We start from the raw sequence: 25,261 nt of genomic DNA on the forward strand, positions 1-25,261 counted from the left end.
TAATTTGTTTGATGTTGAAATTGGTAGTTTTTCTTTCTGCCATTGGTCAGTTTATAGATGTCGACGACAAAGGAGAGGCAAGCAAAGCACACAGATATACAAAGTGAGGTCTCTCATTTTATATGTTGTATTGATTTATAAATACTTTATTGGTGTAGGCTATTTATTGAACTTATTTGTGTAACACAGCTAATAGCCAACAGGTAAACATGTCACTGAAAACTGATCATCTGCAAGAGAGAGATAATTTGCAGCTCTGATATTTGTGGATTCAAATAGATTCAGGGTTAAAAACTAAATAAACGGTGGAGACAATGGTCAATCTCCATAATAGTTTGTGCTGTTGTTTGTTTTTATTGTTTTGTATGGACCTAATTGTGTCTGAAATAAAACTTAGACTATATTGAACAGCTGTCAATAATATTGCATCTGAAGTATTTTTTTTAACTTAAAGAATAGATTTAACTTTTTTGTCGTTTAACTTGTTTCCCTCTCCCAATATTTTTCCGAGAGGTCGGCTTTTATTTTGAAACGTCGACCGGATGTGCCCTCGCTGTGCGCGCGGCGGCAGCTTGACGCTCCGTCAGGTCGGCGGACGCTGCCGTGGAAACGACATAAATCCAGTCCACGCAGCTGGGTCGAGAGCAGGGCCCCAGATTTCCTCCTCACTTCAAAGGCTTTCGCTCCTCTTCCTCCGCCTCCTCCACCAACCATCCCTCCCTCCCTCCCTCCTTCAATCCACCCATCTATCCATCTATCCATCTCTCTATCTGTCTGTCCATCCATCCTTGCAGCGCTGGTCCTCGGAGCTGCGAACATGGACGAGCTGAAATGAGACGCGGAGCGACAGAGACGGAACCGAAAGAGGAGCCACAGAGATACAGGAGCGAAGAACAAGAAAGAGAAGAGGCAACAGCAGCAGGAGGAGAAGGAAGGAGAAGGAGAAGAAGTAAAGAGGAAGGTGAGTCTAGGTAAAGGTGGGCTGCTGCCTTTAAATCGGCTTGTGCATGTGACAGCGGACCAGTGTGTATGTGTGTGTATGTGTGTGTGTGCGGGTTACACATGCCTCCTCCTGCGGGAGCACGTACAGTACGAGGAGAGGGAGGGAGGGTGCGTTTGTTTTTGTTATTGCATCGCACACACAAATACATAGGCGACATTATAGGCTACACACAATGCATGAGCGTTTATGGTCGAGCCGAGCTGGGCTGCATGATTATTAATTAGAGCTCACTGCTCTGCAGCCGTGCACCGGAATCCAACCGATTATTTATTTATTTATTTAGGCTATTTATTTATTTTATTTTATTTTATTTTATTTATTCTGGTTCCGTGTCTCTCTCCGAAAAAACGTCGCCAGCTGGTTGTTGGATGTGTCACAGGATTTGGCAGCGCACGAGCCTGTTTGCGGCTCCGTGTCGACTCGACTAGAAAAAAAAAAAAAAAGAGCAGTGAGGCTCATAGAGGAAGGTGTGCAGGGGATTAATGGGATCTGTTCTGTCTCCACTGTCACGTTTTCCATGTGGACTTAGGGCACAGTGACGCTGATTATCTTTATCTTTACCTACACACGTTTGTTTTTGTGCAGATATTTAAAAAATCCTGCAGTCTATGGACATTTAAACGCATCATAATGGTCCTATAGATGTGAATTCCTATGGAGGAGGTGGAGCAGCAGCAGCAGGCCTCCTCCTCTTCCTCCTCTTCCTCCTCCTTCAGCCTCCACTGTGGGTTGAGTTTGAGTACCACTATGGCTCCTGTTGCTCCTGTAGCCTATATTGTTGCCTCCCTGATCACAGAGCTGATAGTGATCGTATCTGATTTCTTATCAATTGTCATTATAGCTTCTGTAGCTAAAACATCAACCTGGAAGTGGAGACACCTGAGTGATTGAGTTTGTTGGATTTGATCGCTCTGATTTTAGTCGATTACAATACAAGAGATTTAATCTGGAAACATTTCCATTTTTATGGAGTTTTTAAATATCAGGCATGGAGGAGCCTGAGAAAACACACCTGTGTGTTGCATTATGGGAAATGTAGGATGCAGCCTAATGTTTTTAGTGGTTGGCCACTTACGTCGAGGCTTCTTGTGCTTAAAGTTTTGGTTGCTCTTGGTTTAATCTAGTGCTGACATGAGTGTTAATTGATTGAACTACATATTGGTAAATTTTATTGATTTAGGTGGATCTTCATTTCTGATTATCATTAATTGATCAGTAAAGTGACATTAGGATATTTTGTTTTGACTTAAGCTCGTTTTTGGACACGTCACAGGCATCTTGTTAGGTATTTAATGTAAATATTTATAATCTCACCACAGCAGTTTGATGTACAAATGTTTTTTACACACAGCACTGACATTATAATTGTATAAACTTTACATTAGATGTCAATTCAAACTGTTCAGGAAGTGAAAATGCTTCAGCTGCTCTGTCATGAGCGAACGTTCCCCGGTCCAACTCTGTGAACAGCAACTGAGTCTTTTCAAGTCTAGACTCAAGCCTGAGCGAACAGTGATTAGATAATACGTTTCCTTTGTGTGTGTGTGTGCGTGTGTGTGTGTGCGTGTGTGTGCTGCTACAGTACAGAGTTGTATTCATAAGTGATGGTGCTCAGACAAGCTTGCACTGATGCCTTACATAAGCGAATCATCGAGGAAGGAGGGCGAAGAAAGCCAAACGCTAAGCAGGCATAAACACTCAAATAGGGACACAGCACAACACACATGGATGTAACTACACAACTACACACACACACACACATAGTTTTTGACTTCAGGGATTGAAGCAAAGACAAAAGAGAGGTGACTCTGTGCTGGTTGACAAAAGGCTGGTTCTCTGCCGGGGGCACAAAAGACAGTTTTCTGGTTTTCCAGCTCTTTTTTTTTTGTCCAAAACACAATTCCCATTTTTCCCAGAGGAATTTCTCGTTGGTTTTGTTTTTATGCTCCGACCCAAACCTTCAACAGAGCTTGAATACTGTTTTTTTTTTTTTTTTAAGTATATTTTTTCGGCTTTTTGCCTTTATTTGATAGTGATGACAGTAGAGATAGACAGGAAATGGGGAGGCAGAGAGAGGGGGAATGACACGCAGGAAAGGTCTGCCCGACGCGGGATTCGAACCGGGGACGCCTGCGGCGAGGACTGCAGCCTCTACATGGGGCGGCCGCTCTACCCACTGCGCCACGCACCGCCCCGAGCTTGAATACTGTTTTAATGGCTAAATACACTCAAATCAGATACAAACTAGCTAAGTTGACTTAGCTAGCAATAGGCCACCTGTAGCCTAGTCATTAATTTCACTGACATGCGTCCTGTAAATAATAATACTCTAATTTAATTAATGAGTTAATCATTTGGAAAACACATGTACTCACTGTGTTGCTACAGTACCTAATACTAATAGTTAAGATATAGGGCAGAGTTAGTTAGCTGTGGTAACAACTTAGCAAAACAAGTAACTCACTTGTGGTTTTTTACAGTGCATTTCTCATTAAACAAGGCCTACATGTTGATCATTTTATTTTAGAGTGGCTGATAGGTGGATTTAATATTTTAACCTTCATCTGACTCAGATTATTATTTTTTCTCAGGTTTCCGGTCATTATGCTAGGCTAAGATATTCACCTGCTGGAGTTAGGCCTATAGCTTCATAATAAAAGTGCAGCCAAGTTTGTTGTTGAAATATTGGACTTTTTTCCCCAAAAATGACTTGTATAGATGATAATTATACAAACAAAAAACAAACATGTTTATTTTCTCTTAGCTTGGCTCAAGTTAAAGTAACAAACGCAGAGAATAAATCATAGCCGTCTTTTTTTTCCTACTATGACAGTCAACATAAGTGAAAAGGAACAGAAAAAAACTTGAGAGAAATGCAGTTTTATCTGTGCTAAATAAATAGTCAACTTTAAAGCCGTAGTATCTGATGAGTGCATATATTCACTGTCTGGCCGATTCCCAATCCGGCATGTTTAGCAGTATCTGAGACATTTTGAACATCTGTATATACTATTGGTTGGTTGGTTGGTTTCCTTTGTCTGAACAGTCTGGAGTCCATGAGGAGAACTGTCGTTGTGTTTTTGTTCATGGTCCTTTTTCTTCTTCTTCTTCGTCTTCGTCTTCTTCAGAACAAAAATCAAACGCTCCTCAGTTTTTCTGTTCTGATGCAAGAGCATGTTGTGCAGCTGTCACCGGTCCGTCCTCTGGTGTAAACAAAACTTATTGCCTTTGTTCGGCCCTGATCACAAACATCAGTGACGACTGAAGCATCCGGACACTTTTGGGGGTTTTTTTTCTTCATTTTTTATTCTTGAGTTTTCAGTTTCATCACTCACTGACTAAAAAAAACATAACATTGTCCACTGTATAAGTTCAAACATGGATGGCAGCCAAACCTGAAAACAACCTCCCATTTGGATTCACTGTGTGTTTTTGTCCGCCGGGGTTTTTGTAAGATTTAAAGGTTTAAGGAGCTGTGAGCGTTTTCTCTCAGGATGATTTGGATTCCAGAGGTGAGCGTCATGTTTTCACAGGAATCTGTATCTAGCCTATCTGTGCAGGAGAAGCCTCCTCCTCCTCCTCCTCCTTCTCCTCCGAGTCCCCGGGTAGACGACGCATTATACGTTTTCCAGATGCATGTTCTTCTTTTCCAATGGACCTCTTTCTCCTCTGTGTCCCGGAGGAGCTTGTTCTGTTGCTGAACCTCCAGTCAGCTGCTTCCTCCTCCTCCTCCTCCTCCTCCACCAGATCTGGTCGGTTTTAAATGTTTCCAGGTGAAAGGAAGTTGGATTTTACTGTATTATTTAAACAGATCTCTTTGCCTTTTTTTTTTTGGCTGGGATTTTTGAACACATGTTGAGCGCATGATGGCTGATGGTTTGAATTAACTCTGAAGATGCACTGCAGCCTCCTCTCCGTGCACTCAAACTGAGTGATGTGGCCACTTAGAGATCCGCTCCGGGGCTATTCATAGTCTGAATAACCATCCGACACGTTGAATGGGATCTGTCTGTCATGACTCTAACCTACAGTATATTTCTCTCTGCCCCATTGAAGGCTGCTATAGGGATAGAAAAGATGGTTATGGTTAAAGCTGCTAAGTTTAGACTCTTGCTGAGATGAATGGGCTGAAAGCAGCAGATGGACGGACTGCACCGATCTTCAGTTTTTCCATCAGAGCGGCTTTAAAGGCACATTACAGAGTTTATTTCAGCTTTTAAGTTCAGGGACAAATTGATGTTTTGAACATTTGGAGATAGAAAGTGACTCCGGTCGAATCATCTATGTTTTTCCTGACTTTAAAGACGAGATAAGTTGAATTAAAACCAGATAGGAATGCACTTCCTGTCATATATATTGAGTGTCATGTGGTGTGAGGAATGTGAATGAGCTGCAGCAGGAACTATGTAGCTCCGTTGTGTTTTTGTGCACATTCAGGCCAACTTGTAAGTGTTCATCAGAAAATATAAGATTTAAAACAATGTAATGATGATTTTTATTTGCTCAGAGAGAAGTAGAGAAAAGCAGCAAGTCATAAATAGAGCAACCTGGTCATTTCTATCCCATGTATAAACTGTAAGCCTGCAGTTTTAAATTGATGAATAATTTTGTTCTTTGCATGATTAATTAGTAGATTAAAATCTGGTTGGTTTAAAGTGGAAGTGGAAATTGATTCTATTATTTGAACAAATCTCTGCCTCTGATCATTGCTCAATCAATCATGTTTAAATATGTCACGCAATGAAATTGTTAATGGTGTTTTTCAGTCATGTCATTTTATAGACTGAGGTTTAGTTTTATATAATAAACCATCTGTAAGCGCAGATTATGATGACGTAGATAGTATTGTAATGGGTCTGACGGTGATTGGCGGTTCAGCCTATAGGAACCTTTGTGTCTAGGTGTTTCCAACCGGAAGAGGAAAAACAGTTTTTGACTTGAATCATAGAGGCTAAGCCAATGCTTTAAACCAATGAGGCATTTTAACAGCAAAACATAATTGATGCGCTTTACTTTACCATGACGGATGAATGAAAGTCCACATGCATTTGAGCCACGATGCACAAAGTTCATTTATTTGACATCTAAGTTTGCAAAATCAGAGCATATAGTGCTGCACATCAGTCAGAAACTGTTTTTCCTCTTCCAGTTGGAAACACCTACCTAGACACAAAGGTTCCTATAGGCTAATTAATTAACTTAGTGTCGCGATCAACATTACATATTGCAAGTGATCAGATACGTACAAACAATCAGAGATTCTGCACGATCTGTCGGTGTTGGTCGTTTGATGCACTGTTCTCGTTGTTGTGGATGCCTCGACATCCCATTTGAGCAACATAGCTGTTAAACATTGAAAGAGATCAGAATCACATTTGAAACCACCTCCGTACGTACTGTGGCTAAGGTTTGTAAAAAAAAAAAAAGTGATTTTTGGCTGTTCAGACCTGTCAAAACATCAAACAAGATAGAATCTGGATATGCTAAATGCTGGAGTATGCTAGATATGATATGTTTAATCCGATTTGGAGTGGCAGTGTGAACAAGGCCATAGTGTAAATAAATCATCCTTATCCTCAACATGCACAGCTCCCTCCCTGGTGTTGGTGTTGTGATAGTCGAGTCTCATTCGGAGCAGAAAGGAAACATCACACAGATGTTTGAGAAACTGCTGATAAATCCCCTTAAACTGTCTCAGATAAACGAGAAGCCAACCAGAACCAGAACCAGAACCAGAACCAGAACCAGAACCAGAACCAGAACCAGAACCAGAACCAGAACCAGTCCTCGCTGAACGTTGTAGGAGATAAACGTCTGTAGAACAAATGGTTTCGTTTTCTCTGCTCCGACTCCATCTCTGTTTCTCTGAGTGGATATTGGTCTCAAACGCGTCGTCTCTGGCTGAGTTTACGTCACCGCTGCTCCACCTGGTCGTCCGACCTCGCCGTGGTAACCGGTGATGGTGATGGTGATGGTGATGGTGATGGTGATGGTGATGGTGATGATACAAAGTGCAAGCAAGGCCGCTCTGCTGACATGAGCGTGGGTGTGTTACAGTCTACAATGACACTGATCGGCTCAGTGTGTACCTTTTTTAATCTGCGGCTCAGTGTGTGTGTGTGTGTGTGTGTGTGTGTGACGTTAAAGCTGCTGAATGAGATTTAAACTTCACTCTTCTGCTCCTCACATTTTCATTGCTCGCCCTCGCCAGAGAGAGTCGGCCTTAGTCAGCGATTTTTTTTCTTTCTCCAGGCCCATTCATTCCTGTGGTGTGATCGATAAACGGCGTTCTGCCGTGGCGACGGTTGCTAAGGGCAGAGTTTGGGATGTTCACATGTGGACGGATGCTGCTGCTGGTTTTATCGATCCGACGCTGACCTCAAGCGTCAGTCTCTGGCCGCAAAGTGTGTGTGTGTGAGTGTTTAACTAGTGTGTGGAAACTTATTTCCGTAACTTGGCACCTTGTATTGATCGCTGCGGTCTTCTCTCCCGACAAGGAAGTAAAGGTATTAAGGCTCTTTTTGCACAGAGAATGGTGTTAACCATGTACTCTAAACAAAGAGTGGTTTTGAAGCTCAGAGCGAACTGCTGCACCGTCGCCATCTTGGCAGCAGCTGACTCTGCCCCCAACTTCCTGCTACTTAAAAAACTAGGCAAAACACAGGAGTGTGTGTGAAGCTTTTGAACGACAGCCAACCTGTCAGTCAAAATAGCCACACCCTCAATTGTACAGAACTTTGCACTTTTATAAACAGATGAGTTGTACAGAAATTCACCGTCTGTGTTGTCGTCATGAGGGAGGAAATTAGCTGTAGAGACCAAAACTGTTCTTGTATCAGACTGTGAACATGTGAATGAATTAGGACTGAACGATTAATTGCATTTGCAATTAAATCGCGATATGATAAAACGTGATTTTATAATCAATGTAGACTTATCTGTCAATGCTTTGTTACGTTGTCATGATTACAAGCTTAGTATTTTGTCTGTTGAATAACGGTAAGGAACTTCCAAAATAATCACATATTAAATCACAATATTTGTAAAAAAAAAAAAAAAAAATCGCAGTTAGATGAATTCTCCAAATTGTTTAGACCTTGAATAAATGTATGTAGTTTTAGTTGGTTGTTCAGACAGTGCAGTGGTCTGGGGCTTTTTTGTGTGGAGTTTGCAGCCATGGTTGTTCGTATAAGTACAAGATTTAAGATTTTGACATTTTAAAGGAGACATATTATTCCCCCTTTCCACAAATTAAAATAGTTCCCATGTGTCTTAAAGACATGCCTGTGACATGCTTTGGTCAAAATCCCCCAAGGATCGAACATCACAGCTCTTTTCATTCTCTCAAAACAGCCCTGTTCAGAACGGCTGGTTTCAGTGCCTGTCCCTTTAAATGCAAATGAACCACTGCTTGCCCCGCCCCTTCTACCGGTCCCAGGTAGGGGTGGGGTTATGCAAATTTGAAACCTAGTTACATCACTGGAAGACAACTGCGGGAACAGCTCATAAAACCACGTGGATTTTAACCTTGGGAGCCTGAAAATTACAGACTATTTTGTCAATTCTCACATTCTGGGGCTGGAAGGCAAGACAAACACCCAAATATATGTTAACTTGCCTTCCAAAAGTGACATTTCCATAATATGTCCCCTTTAATATATTCAGAAGTGATGGCTTGAACTATTGAACGTTGAATGTTATTTTCCTGATTACTCGACACCTTAATGAACAGTGTAGTCCATGAAACCGGAGGAAAATGGTGAAAAGGTTCCGTCATGATTTAGCACTTTTCCTCTGATGCAGCCGAGTCAAACCGTTAAATCAATAAACTGTGGATGTGATCATTAGTCACGGTCCAGACAGCGAGGAGACCGACGCGTCTGTGACCTGATCTGCACCAGACCAGAGATGTTTCAGCCTGACGTCAGGAAACAACACGTCACTTTGTTCCACAGTCGATCAGAGACGCGGCGAAGCTTCCTCTGGATTCACTTCCTGTGAGCGGAGAAGTCTGGGGGGGGGGGGGTCTAATCTGGAGCGGCCTCCTCTGTCACCGGCCCCTGATTAGTGATTCACACCGTTGTGTTTGTACATGAATATCTGAGTCTGTGCAGAGACGAGTTCTCAAACACAACATGTTGATAAGGAAAATCCCACGCTGCAGTCGGTCTGTGAAGCTGTCACACGGCGCTAAGTGACAGTGTCGCGCTGCCTCAAGGCAAGACACACAAACACACACACCAACACACACACCCTCTGGTTATTAATCCATTTAACAGGATGCCAGTATTTCAGTCATTTACATCCAGTTGAGTTCCTGTAAATCAACTTTTTATCTTTTTTTTTCAGACCTTTGAGAATCAGTTTGAGTCGTGTTTCGACTCTCAGGTGAGAAAACACATGAACCTTTGTGTTCACGCAGTAAAATTTCCCTCGACCTCGAGAATCAGTTATTCTGCTTTTTAAATCAGATTCGACCTCTGATGTTCACGGACGTCGGTCGTCCTCAGAAACAAACTGTGTGGCCGCTTCTCTGCAGCGAATGGATTTGGTTGAGCAGATCAAAGCCGGAGCGTGTGAACAGAGACGAACCAGAGTCTCCGTCTCACTGTCGGTCTCCTGCTCGTCCAGTTTAAACTGGGAGCAGAGAAACTGGGACACTGAGACGCATCACGTCCCAGCTTTGATGTGACCTGTCCTGCCGTCCACCAACCTCGCACCAGTGGACCCAGTTTGCTTTCTCTCTATGTGTGTCTGTGTGTGTGTGTGTGTGGTCACATGGTTTTTGCCGGATGACTTGTTGCAATCGTGCTGAGGCCGACACATTTAATTGTGAGAGACGGGGTCACAGAGGGGCACGAGGACGGTTCTCACCACACACACACACACACACACACACCAGGGGCCTGAATGCAGCACAGAAACATTGCATTCATTCTGTGGCTGACCTGTTTACCAACCACATTAGCAGAGGATAAAAGAAGGTGGAGCAGGAGCGAACATGACGGTCGCTGCTCTTTTAGTGCAGATGTTCAATACCCAAAACATCAATTGACCCATTTAATGAAATAAAACACATGTTTTAACTAAAGTACACATTTTTATCATCTTTTTCTCCATGATAATAGAGTTATACATCCTCAGGGAAAGTGAGCGATGCCTCGTTTCTTCCTTCTGACCTGTGAAGTATCACTGAGGTCAGTGGATGTTACTATGAATATCTGTGTAATACAGATAATACAGTCCTGAATGCTGTTGGACTCTATCTGATATTTAAAAAAAAAAGTAATTTCAGGCATTTATCAGCTACTATTACACTCAAAAGCACCATTTTTATGAACCTATAGACTTTGACCTCTTTCAGTCACTGAGGCAATCGTCTTCATCAGTACAGGTTCGTTACAAAGAGATTCAAGATACTTATGGAAGCTGATATATAAAGTACTTTGTTTATTATGTGATAAGTTTTAAAAGGTGAATTTGAGAAATAATGTAGACATTAAGAAAACCTCCTCAGACCTAAATTCTTAAAAAAAAGAAAAGAATGTGTCATAAAGTAAAAGCTATGCTAAGCTAGCTATGCTTCGTCCATCCCCTTTTCAGGCCAGGGGCCTCATTTATCATTGTGGATACACGCTTTTTTACACGCTCTTTCCCCCATTTTGTGCGTACGCACTTTTCTCCGCCTAATTTGGGATCTATCAAACCAAAACTTGTCGGGAGTAAGAGCAAAAATTTACGACCAGTCCGACCATGGCGTACCGGCATTTACATGCTTTTTGAAGAACAGGAGGAATTGGCGACGCCGCTGCAGAGTCAGAGAACTGCAGTATGCGAGGGAGAGAGGAGCGCGGACACTGTTTGAAGTAGCAAGTGGTGGTGATCATGACCCCCCCCCCCCCCACCACCACCACCACCACCACCACCACCGCACACGTGTTGACGTCGGCACTTTACATGAAAAGCACAGCGACTCAGATTTTTCCCCTGTGCATTTACACTAGTTTGCTCCTAAATACTGGCTTTATAAAACGAATTTCGTTTTCTTTTGATATCATATTGATATTTCCCCCTGCATGTAGGCTACACCTCTTCCACAACCCGTCTGTCCAGTCTGGAAAATAATTTCTGCGACGTGCGTGTGTTACGTAGCCAGACTGGACACACACAAGCAAGCAGCAAGCCCAATAATGTCGGCGCAAATCAAAGCAAATGAGAAAACATGATCGATATTTTTTGTGTGAATAATATTTATTGTATTTAACAAAAATGGGTGCTGCCCAACATCATTTTAGGAAAAGTCACAGACTGGTGGACTTCAATGTTTTTTTTTAAATATATAGCTATGCACAAATGAAAATCAAAGTCTTCCAGTGAACGGAAGTTGGGGGTTAGTGGAAAGGGGTGCAAAGTACTGACTGGCAGTGGAAACCCTGCTTTAAATTATTATGACATGATCTAAAATAAGGGGCAGAATAAATATGATTATTCTTCTTTCTGTTCTGTTTCATTTAGATTTGGGAGTTTTTTGTATTTATTGAAGCCTTTCAATGCAAGATGATGTTTCTGACTGATATTGCCGTGTTACCGTGTATCTCGCTTTCAGAGAAATTCCGCTTCTTTCTCCGCTCTCCGTCCGTCTGTTGTCTTCACCGTCTTCCACTGACGTCATTCCACACGTTTCCAGAGTGCACATGGCTACTTAATATGCACGTAACTGATTTGCATTGACCACATATGGTTGTGTGGGGCCGTTTAGGGGGCTGGGTATGAGGCGTGTTCTCATCCACGCTTTTCTCAGGTCCGGTGTGATCTATCAAGGGAAATACCGTGCAGCCGTGTGTACGCGGAGTTTGATAGATCTGAAAAGAGTGTATATTTTTTGGTCGTACGCACATTTTGCCTTTCCGTCGTACTGAAAATTTAAGAGGACTTTTACACGCTCTTTGATAAATGAGGCCCCAGGTATTGTTGTTTTCTAATGGTGCTGTTGATGTGTTGGTGTTTGTTGCGGTCTTGTTGAGTTGTGTCTGTGGTCTGGTTTGAAATAAACTAAATTAAAAAATAATTATAATTATAAAAAAAGTTCATGGATCACCTGCTGATATATCAGACTCCCAGATGAACTAGAACCAACACAAAGGGAATTTGGTTTAATATGTAAAACATGAGCTGCAACAAGAAGAAAAATCAGCTTTAACTCCAGTTTTATGGTCGAAAAAACCCATAACAGACTCTTATTTACCCACACAGATCTTAATCTCACTTGAAGAGGCTTGTTCACGTTGACGGTGTTTCCCTGACTTTAAATAATTGAGCAGCTTTAACCTTTGCTCAGAGTTGGTGATGAACCCCGTGATGACACTAAGCAGATAAAAGACAAATACCACTAATGAACTACAAATACACTTTGACTGTCAGGAAGGAGATGAATGTCGTTGTGCCTTTGGCCATTTTTTTTTTTTTGTCTCACATGTTTTATTCACCATTAAAGTGGCTGTTTCATAACACTTCATCTGCATTCACACACACACAACCACACTAACATATCCAGTACAGACAATGCAGTGCAATGCAGATCTGTCTGTCTTTTCAGTGATCACTTCATTATCCGGCCAAAAAAAAAAAAAATGAAAATGCATCCAGAGAAACCATGACAACGACTCTACAGAGTCGCTGCAGCTCCTTCAGAAAAAAAAGCTAGAGAGAGGAAGCAGGAGGCTGCGTTTTGCATAATTTGTTTTTTAGGGAGGATTAGCAAGAAAGGTGGGGTTGATGGAGGGAGAGAGGGAGAGGGGGAGAGAGGGAGAGAGGGAGAGGGCGCCATCATAATTATGATCATTTTGTACAATGGCTCCTCACCCAAGAGCATCAACAAATACAGACATCAAAGAGGGAGAGGGGGAGGCAGGGAGGGGGCACGAGGGGATACGGGGAGTTTAGGATGGAGGAAGAGAGGAGGAGAAAGGAGGACAGGAGGAGGAGGGAGGCGAGGGTAGGGGTTTTTTTTTGGGGGGGGGGGTTGGGGTTAAAATGAAGCTGTAACTGGAATCATCAATGATCGCCCTCCTCGGTCGGGTTCGAGCAACATCAAACAAAAGCTGCTGGTTTTTTTTTTGGGTTTTTTTTGGCGACATCAAACGCAACACGGCTGCTGTTTCAGTCATTTAGATTTCCACGCGGCGCAGAACTCGTCACAATCACTTCTCATTTTCTGCTTTTGTTCTGCTTCCCCGCTCTCTCATGGCTGTTTTTTTTTTTCTTTTTTTTGTGAGTGTGAGCTGACATTTGGCGCACGACCAAGTGGAGAGAGCTTCCCGGGCCCGCAGAGCAAAACCAGAGTAATCCCGACTCAGAATAAAACATTAGCTCTTTGTCACAGTGTTGGCTCACTTTGCTGTTTTCAGAGCCGTGTGCTCTGTGCTGACTGTCAGTCAGGCCGGGGTTTACAGGCCTCGCTGTTACATTACACGCATCTCAAACCGGTTGTTATTAACGCCGCGTGGTGCCAGAGAAAGGGAACAGAGATGCAGAAATTGTCAGTCGTAATAAAATACCTTTTTGTGAACAGTTTTTCCACGGCTTGTTACCGATTCTGTGTTTTTCTGCGTTTGCAAAATCCAGTGAAATCTATGAGAGCGAAAGTAAATCATCAGTAGCCTACACAATATTTTGCTTTTAAAGGATTCAAATGTTAAAATTTTGAGCCGTAAGCCTGAGTTATAAACTGCAGGTGCATGGCTTAAAGGTTATAGAAGAGGTAGGATCTCATGAAAGACTTGTTCTAGGGGCATTGTGGGTAATGAATGACCTGTGTTTTGCATATTCAACCATTCAACCATCAGCCAACACTTTAAAGGAGTTGTATCTCGTTCTCTCTGCTTAAGTGTTTAAAAGTTTCTGGAAAAGTCTGAAGTGTTTTGAGGTTCAAGGATTTCACTTTAAATTTACAAAGCACGTTGTACAAAAAATAACACAGAGCTGCAACTCGAATAGCTTTCTTAAAATCATAACTTTAATATTAACACTATTTTTCACGATCTTAGTTTTTAAAATCCCTCTTATTTCTTCTGCACATTATTTCACCGCCACGCGCTTTGTTCATGAACAAAGCGAACTAATGAGAGATGAGTAATGATAAATGACGGTCTACTTTTAAGCTTTTGTGCAACACAATGCCTCAATCTGCAGCAGGTGTCAAAGCACGTTCAATAAAACCTTCTATTACGGCGCCGTTGTGCTGCCGCCTTTAATTCATTTACATTAGCGAGTGACCTGATAACCCGCGTAATTATAGGTTCTCCTTCCAGCGTTATTCAGATCATCCATAAGCTTTGATTCGCCATTCACACATGAGCTGCGCTGCGTGTGCTAATTAGCTTGCATGTTTTACACGGTAGTGCACCATCAGAACATAAGAGAGAGAGAGCGCAGGACAAATTATATCACCTTCACAGCAATCATTTATGTTAATGTGATGAAAATGAACTCAATGATTTGGTGCTTCAGTCTTCTTGCACTGCATAATGACCACAATATTTGTAATTTACTTGCCATACTATATTTGATATCTTTTTAATATGCAGTTATGCAAAAATAGTAGCCTATATTGCTATAGGGTAGGCAAGACAGCATTTGCAGTGTAAAACTTTATTTAGCACAGATAGCAATTTTGCCGATTTAGCTAAATTGAGGGGTTTTCTTTGCCCTTGAATCTGTGCGTTATAATTGGATCTGATTTATCTTCAAGCCCAAGCTTATTATTTGTTGCAGTACATGAGTTGGCTAATTACATATAAGCCAGCAATAATAGGCTTCAATATATTCTAGATTATTTTAATTTTATTTCTACTATATTATACATATTTATCAAAGAATTAAATCTAATTTATCATTCATGGTACTTGAATAACTAGGAAGTAGCTACTTTAGGCAACTAACACGTGTAAGGTTGCTAGCAAGCTGGATTTAGCATCAGATCATGGGGACCTCCTCTTCTTTAATAGGCTAAATTTAACTTTGTGTCATATATATTTTCATAGTTAGATCTCATGTGTCCACAAATACAAGTTATTTCAGCTTTGAAGGCTGTTGCAGTAGAAAAAAGAATAGCTAAATGGGCGGTTAGTTTTATTAATACTGCTTGCAAGCCAGCGTTGTCATGTAAAATCTTGGATCTAATTTTTGAAATGTCAGTATTAGTTTAGTTTTCAGGTTTATATTTAATTCTACAGATTACATCCAGGGAAGCTCTGTGCAGCACATCTTTAAGCTGCACATTGCTCCTTCGAGGGTATATAGGCTTTTATAAATGCTATAGCGTGTCACATTAGCTTTCATGCTCATTTGTGATAACAGTGTACAGCACCAGCGAGCTGTTGCATTAGCGGGGGGTATAACTCGGTCGCTCATGCAGTATATCGTCTAATTATATTATCATAAAGAATCAGCACTTGTCATTTCCGTTAGTTACTGTCGAAAGCTAATTAGCTGTGATTATTCGGGTCCCTCCTATGGAGCAGAAGAGGAGATGAGTGGAGCCGGGTGGAGGGTGGGGTGCTAACCTTTCTCACAACAGACTGAGGCAGACTTAGCGCGGTGTAGCACAGTAGGAGAGGTGTGTCTGAGTGTGTGTGTGTCCATGATTATGTGTATGCACGTGTGTGCTTAAGTATGTGGTCGAGCAGACGGTGCAGTAATAGCATTAGGCCGACCGCCTGCAGGAATGATGAGTTTGGTGAAGGACGGTAATTAATACTGTCTTCCACAAATGCACACTCCCCATATATGAGACAATTCATGTGTATTGTCAGAAATGATTTGCCCTCCGTGTAATTATATGCACCCAAAATGCATTAAATATTGTACAAAGTAGGTCACTGCTTTTGCTTTTTCAGACCAGAGTTTGAAACCAGACAGTCTTTTAGTGTGCTCCCCGGGGAGATGTTTGGGTGCACCAGCCAAACTGGGTGGGGAGTGTGGGTGGGAGGGGGGGTTGATGTGATGTTTGGTCCAACATCTCGGCACCTCCTCACAAGCAGGCTGCACTTAGCTTCGGATCAGAAGGATAAAGTCTTATCTGATTACAGCTGTAATTATGCACAGAGCCATCCAAACACAAGGCGGAGGAGGAGAAAGAAGAGGAGGAGGGAGGTGTGGTGTCTAATAGAGAAGTGTGTCAAAGAGCTGTGACCAATAGGTGAACTTTGAACCGCCTCCCTTAGTCCTGTCATGGTGTAACCTACCTGTAAGTGGGTGTCACGGTGCCCTTGTGGTTGGGAAAGTTGCAGCTGAGACACTGAAAAACTAAACTCGCTAAACTGTGCCTCTTATAACACAAACGCACAAAATTCAGGGATCTGTACCTCTTTAATTTTACTTCATAGTGTTTTATGGAACATTATAAATAGGGCTGTATTATCCAGAAACTACAAAACAACAATGCTGCATTGAATTTACATTTCCTTGTTTTACCCAATACATTTAAATTGCCTGAAAAACCTGTTAGAGGAGTGTTGAGTCATTAATTTCAGTAGAAGGACTTTGTGTTTTCTCATTTTTGTACTTGCAGATGGTATGAACAAATATGCTGTTTGTCTTATTTTACTACAGTCTGTGAGATAAAATGCAAGCAACATCTGAAAGTCGACTGAAATCATATTTAATGCTGATGAATTGTTCTGATGTGTTAAGCCCACCTGATGTCAATGTGATGTGGGTTTTCTTCTCTCTAGAGATGCTCTAGTCTAGATGCTGTTTGTCTCATTTTACAGCCTTCATGTTAAGCTAAGTAAACCAGCTGCTAGCCATAACTTCATATCTAATGGACAGACATGAGTGGTATCTAATTTAAATTTTGGACAAAAGTGTGTTTCCAAAAGTATATTCCTTTTAAGAATACAGAAACCAGCAGCTAGCTAAAACAATTTAAAAATTTAAATCTAAGTTAAAGGCAAGCCATCTTTATTTATATAGCGCATTTCATACCAAGGCAACTTAATGTGCTTTACATAAAGACATAACATTTAAAAAGAACAGCATAAAACAGCATAAAACAAACATTTTTTTAAAGATAAAAAAAATCGTGAACATAGAGTTAAAAGCAAGAAAAAAAAGTAGAAGAAACAAAATAGATAAAGTTTTTTAAAAAGAGCGCAGCCATAAGCACATGAAAAGAGAAATGTTTCCTATTTTACTTGACACAGACAATAGATTTCATAACATTTATTTGATAAATAAAGTTTTCCTTCACCTTATCTTTCCAGACGCTAGCGCAAAGCAGCTAACAGTTTCTGACAGGGTAACTCAGGCGACAGCGACTATTTCATCTTGTCATGAATGTTTGATCTGAAGTGAGACTCCCGGAGTTTAACTTCCCGAACTGTTGGACAACTTCCTGCGTTTTTTTTTTTCTTTTTGTTTTTTTTGCTATTTCAGTTCTGACTGCGCCCCACCACACTCTTTCCTGTCTTGTATATCAGTGCAGGTGTCAAGACTGTGTAATAAATCCTCCGGAGACCTACTTACTGTAGAGTTTAAAACGTCCTGCTTTTCGTTTTCACACGGTTGTCCATCCATCTCTCTCTCTCTCTCTCTCTTTCTTTCTCTCCCTCTCTCCTTCCTTTATCTCTTTACTGTCTCTCTCTCTCTCTGTCTCTCCCTGTCTCCCCATCTCTTCTCTTCTCTCCGTCTCTTTCATACTATTTTCGGAGTCGCGCCGAGTTCCACTTTTGAGCAGCGGAGCGGATTCCTCAGTGCGTTGCCATAGTGACGTTCCCATGGCTCCACGACACACTTTTTTTTCCTCTTTTTTTTCCCTTTCTTTTTTTTTTTTTTCCTTTTGCTCCACTCGTCTTCCTTCTTGTCATCTTGTTAATTTTCTCCCTCCCTTGGTGGTGTCCTCAAAACGTCTTCAAATACCTTTAAATAGTGAAAACGGCCTGAATCACATCACTATCGATTCAACTCACTTCTTTCTTTTGTTTTGTTTCGTTATGAGAGGCCTAACGAGGCACAGTGGTGCTAATTGCTAACAGGTGCGAGCTAATGTGCTCACAATGACAATGTGAAAACCTCATTAGTGGCTAATATTTATAATGATCACAGTCTTAATTTAGCATATTAGCATGCTAGCATTTACTTCCAGGGCTCCAGACTGTCCCTACTGTAAATTTGCCCCTAAAATTTGAGACGGTGCAAGTAGGCTATATATTTCTACTTGCACATGTGCAACCTCTTTTTTTTAACACTGGTGAAACATGGACGACTTAAAGAATCTGGAGTCTGTCAGGTGGCAGGCCAAATGTGTGTGAGGATCTTGAATGAAAAGGAAATGGGAATATTTGCTTTGCAAGTTGATTTACGCCTCTAACTTTTCTGCTTGTGCTCCTAAAATTAATTAAGTTAGGGGCTAACAAACATGGCTACCCTCAGAACTAGAGCATGGCTGCCCAGAGCTCTGGCATATTGGTTTTGCTTGACACCACTGCTTCTTTTATGACTTATTTTATTATCAAAATGGTCATAACTGACATTATAAAATATTGCATTAATTAGAAAAAGGGCATCATGAATTATTCTGCATGGATCACTCATGTCAGTGCGGAGATGGCTCTAAGCTATCAGGTTGGAAAATTATTATCACACCTGAACATTTGTCGCTTAACGTAGCCTACAATAAATTATTCTAGAAAGTAAAATAATATTTATTTATTTTTCCTTAGTTGTAATCACAGAGAGTTTGTGGCACATTTGTATAATTGTAGTTGCGTATGGTTTTTGTTTTGTGGGATCTGCCTGGGGACCACAGATGTGAATTAGCATTTTTGCTACAAACCGACATGTTTGCATTGTGTATTTTTGCACTGATTTCCATTAACATGCATTGTCCCTGTCAAATAAATTAGTTATGCTCTTTATTTAATAATTACATTTAATAGCTATCAAGTCGCTTCCTTCCCTCTCTCTTTTATAAAGAAGTAGCATTTCCAAACACTGAAACTGAGTTTGTATGAACAGGATGTTCTCTGCACTGCATCATTAACAGTTCTCCATTGGATCCGGAGAGACATGTGAGACAGGACTGACATGAAGGTGATAAATTATGCTAAATTATGAGCACTGTGGAGAGCACATGTTATTAAACCAGGATCATCTCATTGACTTTTCTCTGTGTAAAGCAGCTTTTCTATCCAGTATCATGTTACTGTCCAGGGTTTATTATATTAAACCACAGAACATGAAATGAACATTTGCCCACAGTCCTTTTGTTTGCAGTGTGAGGCTGACGTGACTTCACCCTGCAACTGACCTGAATGAGGCCGTGTGAAGAGACTGAAGTGCCTCTGGGTCAAAATGCAGTCAGGGCGTGTGTGTGTGTGTGTGTTTGAGTGTTTTTGAGAGGTGTGTGTGTCAGAGAAAGGGGAGGAACCGCATCATTTCGTGCATGTCAACCTACATCATGAACTCCAGACTAAGTGGCCTCAACATCTCACCAATATCACACACACACACACAGACATACATACTCATACACACACTCCTATGAGCACACTGATGATGGGGGAATACCCACTCAGCGATGGACGCCGGGGAGTCGGAGGAAGAGATATTCACCCGTGCTGATTTATTAATGAAACCGGGCAGATATGGAGTGAAGGTCTAGAGCGAGAGAATATTGGCAGGAGATTGGGGGAGGGGAGGAAGGGGAGGGAAAGGGAGGGGAGGGGTCGGACAGATGAGACGAATAGGAGATGAAGAGCAGCTATTGAGGCGGCGATGGAGGATGAGGAGTGTCTATGTATTATTAAACAGCCGTGGTGTTAGATTATTTACAACAGCTGGAGGAGGAGGAGGAGGGGGTCGATATTGGCTCGCACACACATACACATACACACAAAGCTCGATCGCACTCTTAAGACACAATCTGAGGTGGTTTGTGTAATTGGATGTCAGAAGCGATTAGAGGGAGGACGGGCAGGAGAGCGTGCGAGAGAGACGTAAAGAGGACAAACTAGTCACTTTTTATTGAAGTTGGCGTGTGTGGTTCAGTGTGCACAAACAAATTAAGGAGCACATGAATACACACGCACACAAAAACAGTCAATGGTGCACGCAGGTGTAAAGGTATCTCTTTTATTATTAAGATCCAGACACACACAGAGTTCTTGTGTTTTTGTTTACCTCCTTTATCTCGACCCAGAAATATTACTTTCTGCCAATGATTATAGTGTATTAAAAGCGTGGGAGAGTGTGAGAACAGTGTGTTTCCAGAGCACTGACCTGCAACACACACACACACACACACACTAACAGGGAAGTCGCACATATTCTTAATTGTGAGACAGACACACGTGCCACATGCACACACTCACTCACACTTTAAATCACGGCCCAAAAATAACAAGCGTGTCCCACATAGAGAGTCGAGTCTGAACTGAGGAGCTGAGCAGCTTCCTCTCACGTGTTCAACTCTCACTCACTTTCATCCAACTTCTGTGTGTGTCTGTGTGTGATATGATTTACCCCAGAGATCATAGGAAATTTAATGTCTACAGTTAAAATCTATTTTTATGTCATTTTATTAGGTCGTGATTTGACGATCACTGTAGAGAAGCTGTTTTTTGCCAATTTCTACAACCTGTAAAATATCTTGAAATACTTTACATAAGCCAAAAATATAACATTTAAAACCCCATAACTGCTCTCTTAAAACCAACACAACTCAAAGGTTGTGTAGATAAAATACCAGAGTTGCACACTGAACACAAAACTTGTGCACTTTAACCCATAAGATGTAATTCCCAACCCATATTTTGATAATTAAAGTGCACATTTTACCAATAATGGTGCACTTAAATGGGACATATTATGGAAATATCACTTTTTGAAGGCTCTTTAACTTATATTTGGGCCCCCAAAATGTGAGAATTGACAAAAATGTGCAGGCTCCCAGGTTGAGATCCATGTGCTTTTACGAGCTGTTCCCTCACCCCTACCTGGGACCGGTAGAAGGGGGCCGGGCAAGCAGCGGTTCATTTGCATTTAAAGGGACAGGCACTAAAACCAGCCATTCTGAACAGGGCTGTTTTGAGAGGATGAGAAGAGCTGTGATGTTTGATCTTTGGGGTATTTTGACCAAAGCATGTCACAGATATGTCTTTAAGACACCTGGGAACTATTTTAATTTGTGGAAAGGGGGCAGAATATGTCTCCTTTAAATCTATAATATGCACTATAAAAAACAAGGTGCACACCTAAACCTAAACATTGCATCCTAAACACAAAAAATATGCACTTTAACTGATAAATTCTTCATTTAATCAATAAAATAGCAGAATGAAACCTGAACATCTCATCCAGAAGTTGCACATCTCACACTAAAAGTAACTTTTTCTCCAACCTAAAAAGTTGTACATTTTATCCCTGAGGTTGCACAAAGATGATGAACTCATCTCATATAATACATCAGACTGGATCTATATGTTGCTAGCTCTTCCCCTGTGGTGTCAAACACTGATGTCTGTTCTTCTCTTCACTCATCTTCTGCCTCTTTTCTTTGTCCTCCTCCGTCTCTCTCTCTCTATCCGTCCCTTGTGGTCTCTTTTGGCTACAGTTGTGGCTCGTTAGCACCGTTTAGAAACCTCTTTCCGGCTCATTTGGCTCTTGGCTCGTCCCAGCCGCATTGACATTAAGCAGCGTGATGAGCGACTGCGCCCCACGGCGGACATGACACTGTCATCACCATCAGGACTCGCAGCTGAACACCAGCTTGTTTTTTTTCTTTCTTTCTTTTCATTCCTCCTCTTTCTCTCTTAACTGTCAGTGTGAAGCCGTAACGGCGCTAATGCTCTTATTTCCCACAGGGAGTTGAAATAATGAGCCACAGAAAGTGTGAATAAACTCTGCAGAGTTCAGTCCTGCAGCTTTGGAGACGTCAGAACATGTTTTCGGATGAAATTGTATTTTATTTTTTTTTTAAAGAAAGAAAACCTTCAGGTATTGATCACCTCTGTTGTCTCCTCTCCTCAGGTGTGTAGTCCAGCATGCCGTTGGTGAAGAGGAACATCGAGCCCAGGCACCTGTGCCGTGGAGCTCTGCCTGATGGGGTGACCAGTGAGCTGGAGTGTGTCACCAACAGCACCCTGGCAGCCATCATCAAACAGCTGGGCAGTCTGAGTGAGTATAGCACACATACTGTATTGTTCTTTATTTTGCTTTAAATTGTATAATGTATGGATGTGTAAACTAAAGGGAGAAGATTTTGTTCAGGTGCCTTTGCTACAGGGGCCAAATGCAGCTTCTACTGTGCTGCACAAAAGAGCAAACGGCCAAGCTAGTGTGTATTATTGTTATAGGTTTGCTAACTGACTGTTATTTTCCAACTTCATTTTTTTTTACTTCACAAAATGATAGGCCAAAAGCCAGTGGGCAAATACAGAGAATCTCCGACTGACAAAAGTATAAAACATTAGCAGCTAACGCATTTGTTAGAGCAGTTAACCAGCTGATCACCAACAAGTATTTACCTCTACAGATTAGTTTCTCTGTTCCACTTTCTGGTGCTGTGACCCGGCCTTAAGAGGTTAAACAGCCATGCCAGAGATAGTGAAGCAGAGTGGGGATTTCAGCTAACTGCTTACAGGCGCATGCTAACGTGCTCAGAGTGACAATTCCACTTTCTGATGATTAGTGGATAATTGTTTGTTTTTTTAAAAAGGGAACTGCCTTAGTTTAGCATATTAGCATGCTAATATTGGCAAGCCACGTAGGTCAACAAACATGGCTGCCGAGAGCTACACTAACAAAGATGAATACCAGCAGAGCAATGCTGCGTTCAAGACAACTCGCAACTTGTGTTTTCCGAGTTTCGAGTTGTGAAAAATGAATTGAACGGCTTTAAACTCGTAAATTACAGGTTGGAAATTGGGGTATCATCTCAGAGGTCCGATTTTCCAACTTGACGTTAGTGACAGCAACGAAACATGGCGGCCCTCGTTGTTTAAAGTAAGAATGGAATTGTAACAAAAGTTATTTGTTGATGTTTTCACACATTTTCATCTATACTAGAACAACAAACATGGCCGCCAAGAGAGCTATGCTAATGGACAAGGATACCCGGAGAGCAAGAACAACAAATGTGGCAGAAAATACACATTTCCACTTAGCCATTATTATTTTAATTACCTGCACTGAACCAAAAAGGAAAGAAATGGCACAGTAGCTCACCAGATCACACAAAAGAGACAAACCTTTTGAATTTGCAATCACAACGACAGAGCTGAATTCAGACAGAGCGACTGTGTGAGCTGATCAGATGGGTATTCATCAGCATGAAGTGACAGAGGGTGTTAGCTAGAGAGAGAAAAAAATGTGTAAAAGGTTGAATTTCACTGGTACAATAACACAAACATGTTGCCAAAGCGCTCACTCTGTCTGTGACTCAGCTGTAAGAAGTGACCCGCAGCAGAAAACACTAGGACGATGAGTCAGGCTGCAGATGCACCTCAGTCCAGTGCATCCTTAATTTCACCTGACTATTATCACCACTACACGGCTCATAGGACACCTGTGACTCGTGTGTGTGTGTGTGTGTGTGTGTGTGTGTGTGTGTGTGTGAATGCTAATGTAGAGAGATCATGCAGGAAAGAGGTGGATGAGTGGGAATATGGACGAGGCCATTTAAATGTGATTAACAGTCAGAGGGTAAATTGAATTCAGCGACAGCTCAGCGCGAATGAGTGAGCGCTCTGCCTCTGCTCCATCTGTCATGTTTGTGGGCCGAGAGGACGAGAAAGACGGGAGAGAGCGGGTGTGTGTGTGTGTGTGTTTGGAAGGTGTTTATGTGTGTATGTGTGTGTGTTTCATGTGATTTTGAGGAGGCAGCACCATTGAAAAGGCTTCATGTCTGTATCCTGGTAAATAAATTGAAATGTTTCTCTAGCTCTGTCCTGCACACACGCACATAGACAGGACCTCTTCAGTATTCAGTCCGACAGGTGCTCTGCAGGAGGGAGCTGGTCCTGCTGTGACAGACAGAGGGAGGAGGAGGAGGAGGAGGAGGAGCGTCGCCTCCGTCTGACCTCCATCTCCATGAATTCCTCTCCATACGTCTCCGCTCTATTGTCGAGCTATTTTTAGCCTCTTGTTATTTGCTCCGTGTCACACCGGGAGAGCTGGAAGAAGTCATCATAATTTGTGCCGCCACATAAAAAAAAAAAAAACCCAGACTCCTGCTGCTGAACCTGCAGAGAGAGGCCTTTGATTTCCAGGAAAAAAAGAGGTTGTTCCTGTGGACAACAGACGTCTGCTCCACGCCTCTGTGATGTCATAATGGGTTTTTTTATTATTATTATTGACATTAAACCTGTGAATGTGGCAACACCAACAACCTCCTGCCTGTATCGGAATGAACGGATGACACCTGAACGTACCGTGTCTGGTTTAATTACTGTTTGCATCATTACATATAGGCTACACCTATATAATATGTGCAGTCCAGTGAATGATTGACAGTTTGTGCCGGTAACCATGGCAACACAGACACATAAGAGGACTTGAAGCTTCTTCTTTTTTTAAATGTACTTTAAAAAAAAAAATCTACTTTAGAGTTGAAAATGTGAGTTTAAGAATTGATAGTTGATCAATAGGAAAATGAATCTGCAACTGGTTTGATCATATTTTTTCCAAAAGTTTGAATGTTGATGTATTGATCTTCTTCAGTTTTGGGGACATAATCCTCTCAGTGTCTGTAGTAATAGTAGAAGTGAAAGTAAAAGTAAAAGTTATAAAAAAAACTGATTTATTGGATTTTTAAAGGAGGAAATGCACTGATTATATGTTTGTGAAGGAAAACACACAATAAAAACATGATGGTTAAAAAAGACCTGATTGTACCTGATAGAGGTGGGTGCAATTCATCGATGTGGCGATGCATGTGTGTTTGCATCGATTGATTAACATTGATGCTTTGCCGCAAGACCGGAACAAAAAACACGTAACCAGAATCTTAGCGCGCAGGCCGCCCGGACTAAATATTTTGTGTCCCGTAAAATACAAGTCCAATGTTAAAAAAAAAACTTGATATTTACTTAATGTGTAGTTTTAGAGGAACTGAGTTAATTGATAGGCTATTTATTTACAAATGTAGCCACAGATAAAGACAAAATCAATCTTGTATGGGAAAAAAGCGTTAAAAATTGCAATAATCAAAGAATCGTGGCACCAATAATTGAATCGACTCGACAATCGTTATAATCG

At 41.5% G+C, this 25,261-nt stretch overlaps 1 protein-coding gene across 3 annotated transcripts in view; it reads left to right on the forward strand.

Moving 5' to 3' along the window:
* Positions 1 to 585: 585 nt before the first annotated feature.
* Positions 586 to 25,261, forward strand: part of LOC146968951 (actin-binding protein WASF3) — a 41,439-nt gene continuing 16,763 nt past the window's right edge. Inside the window, exons 1-2 of one of the 3 annotated variants that reach the window (XM_085758958.1) lie at positions 586 to 971; positions 22,034 to 22,180. In XM_085758958.1, the coding sequence (XP_085615084.1) occupies positions 22,048 to 22,180 (133 nt within the window). In that variant the 5' untranslated portion in view covers positions 586 to 971; positions 22,034 to 22,047. The remainder of the gene's footprint in view (positions 972 to 22,033; positions 22,181 to 25,261) is intronic. The other 2 variants (XM_085758957.1, XM_085758956.1) reach the window with 2 other exon arrangements.

This window comes from Trachurus japonicus, chromosome 18 (assembly GCF_045865225.1).
Source record: "Trachurus japonicus isolate A0001 chromosome 18, Traja_1.0".
NCBI lineage: Eukaryota > Metazoa > Chordata > Actinopteri > Carangiformes > Carangidae > Trachurus > Trachurus japonicus.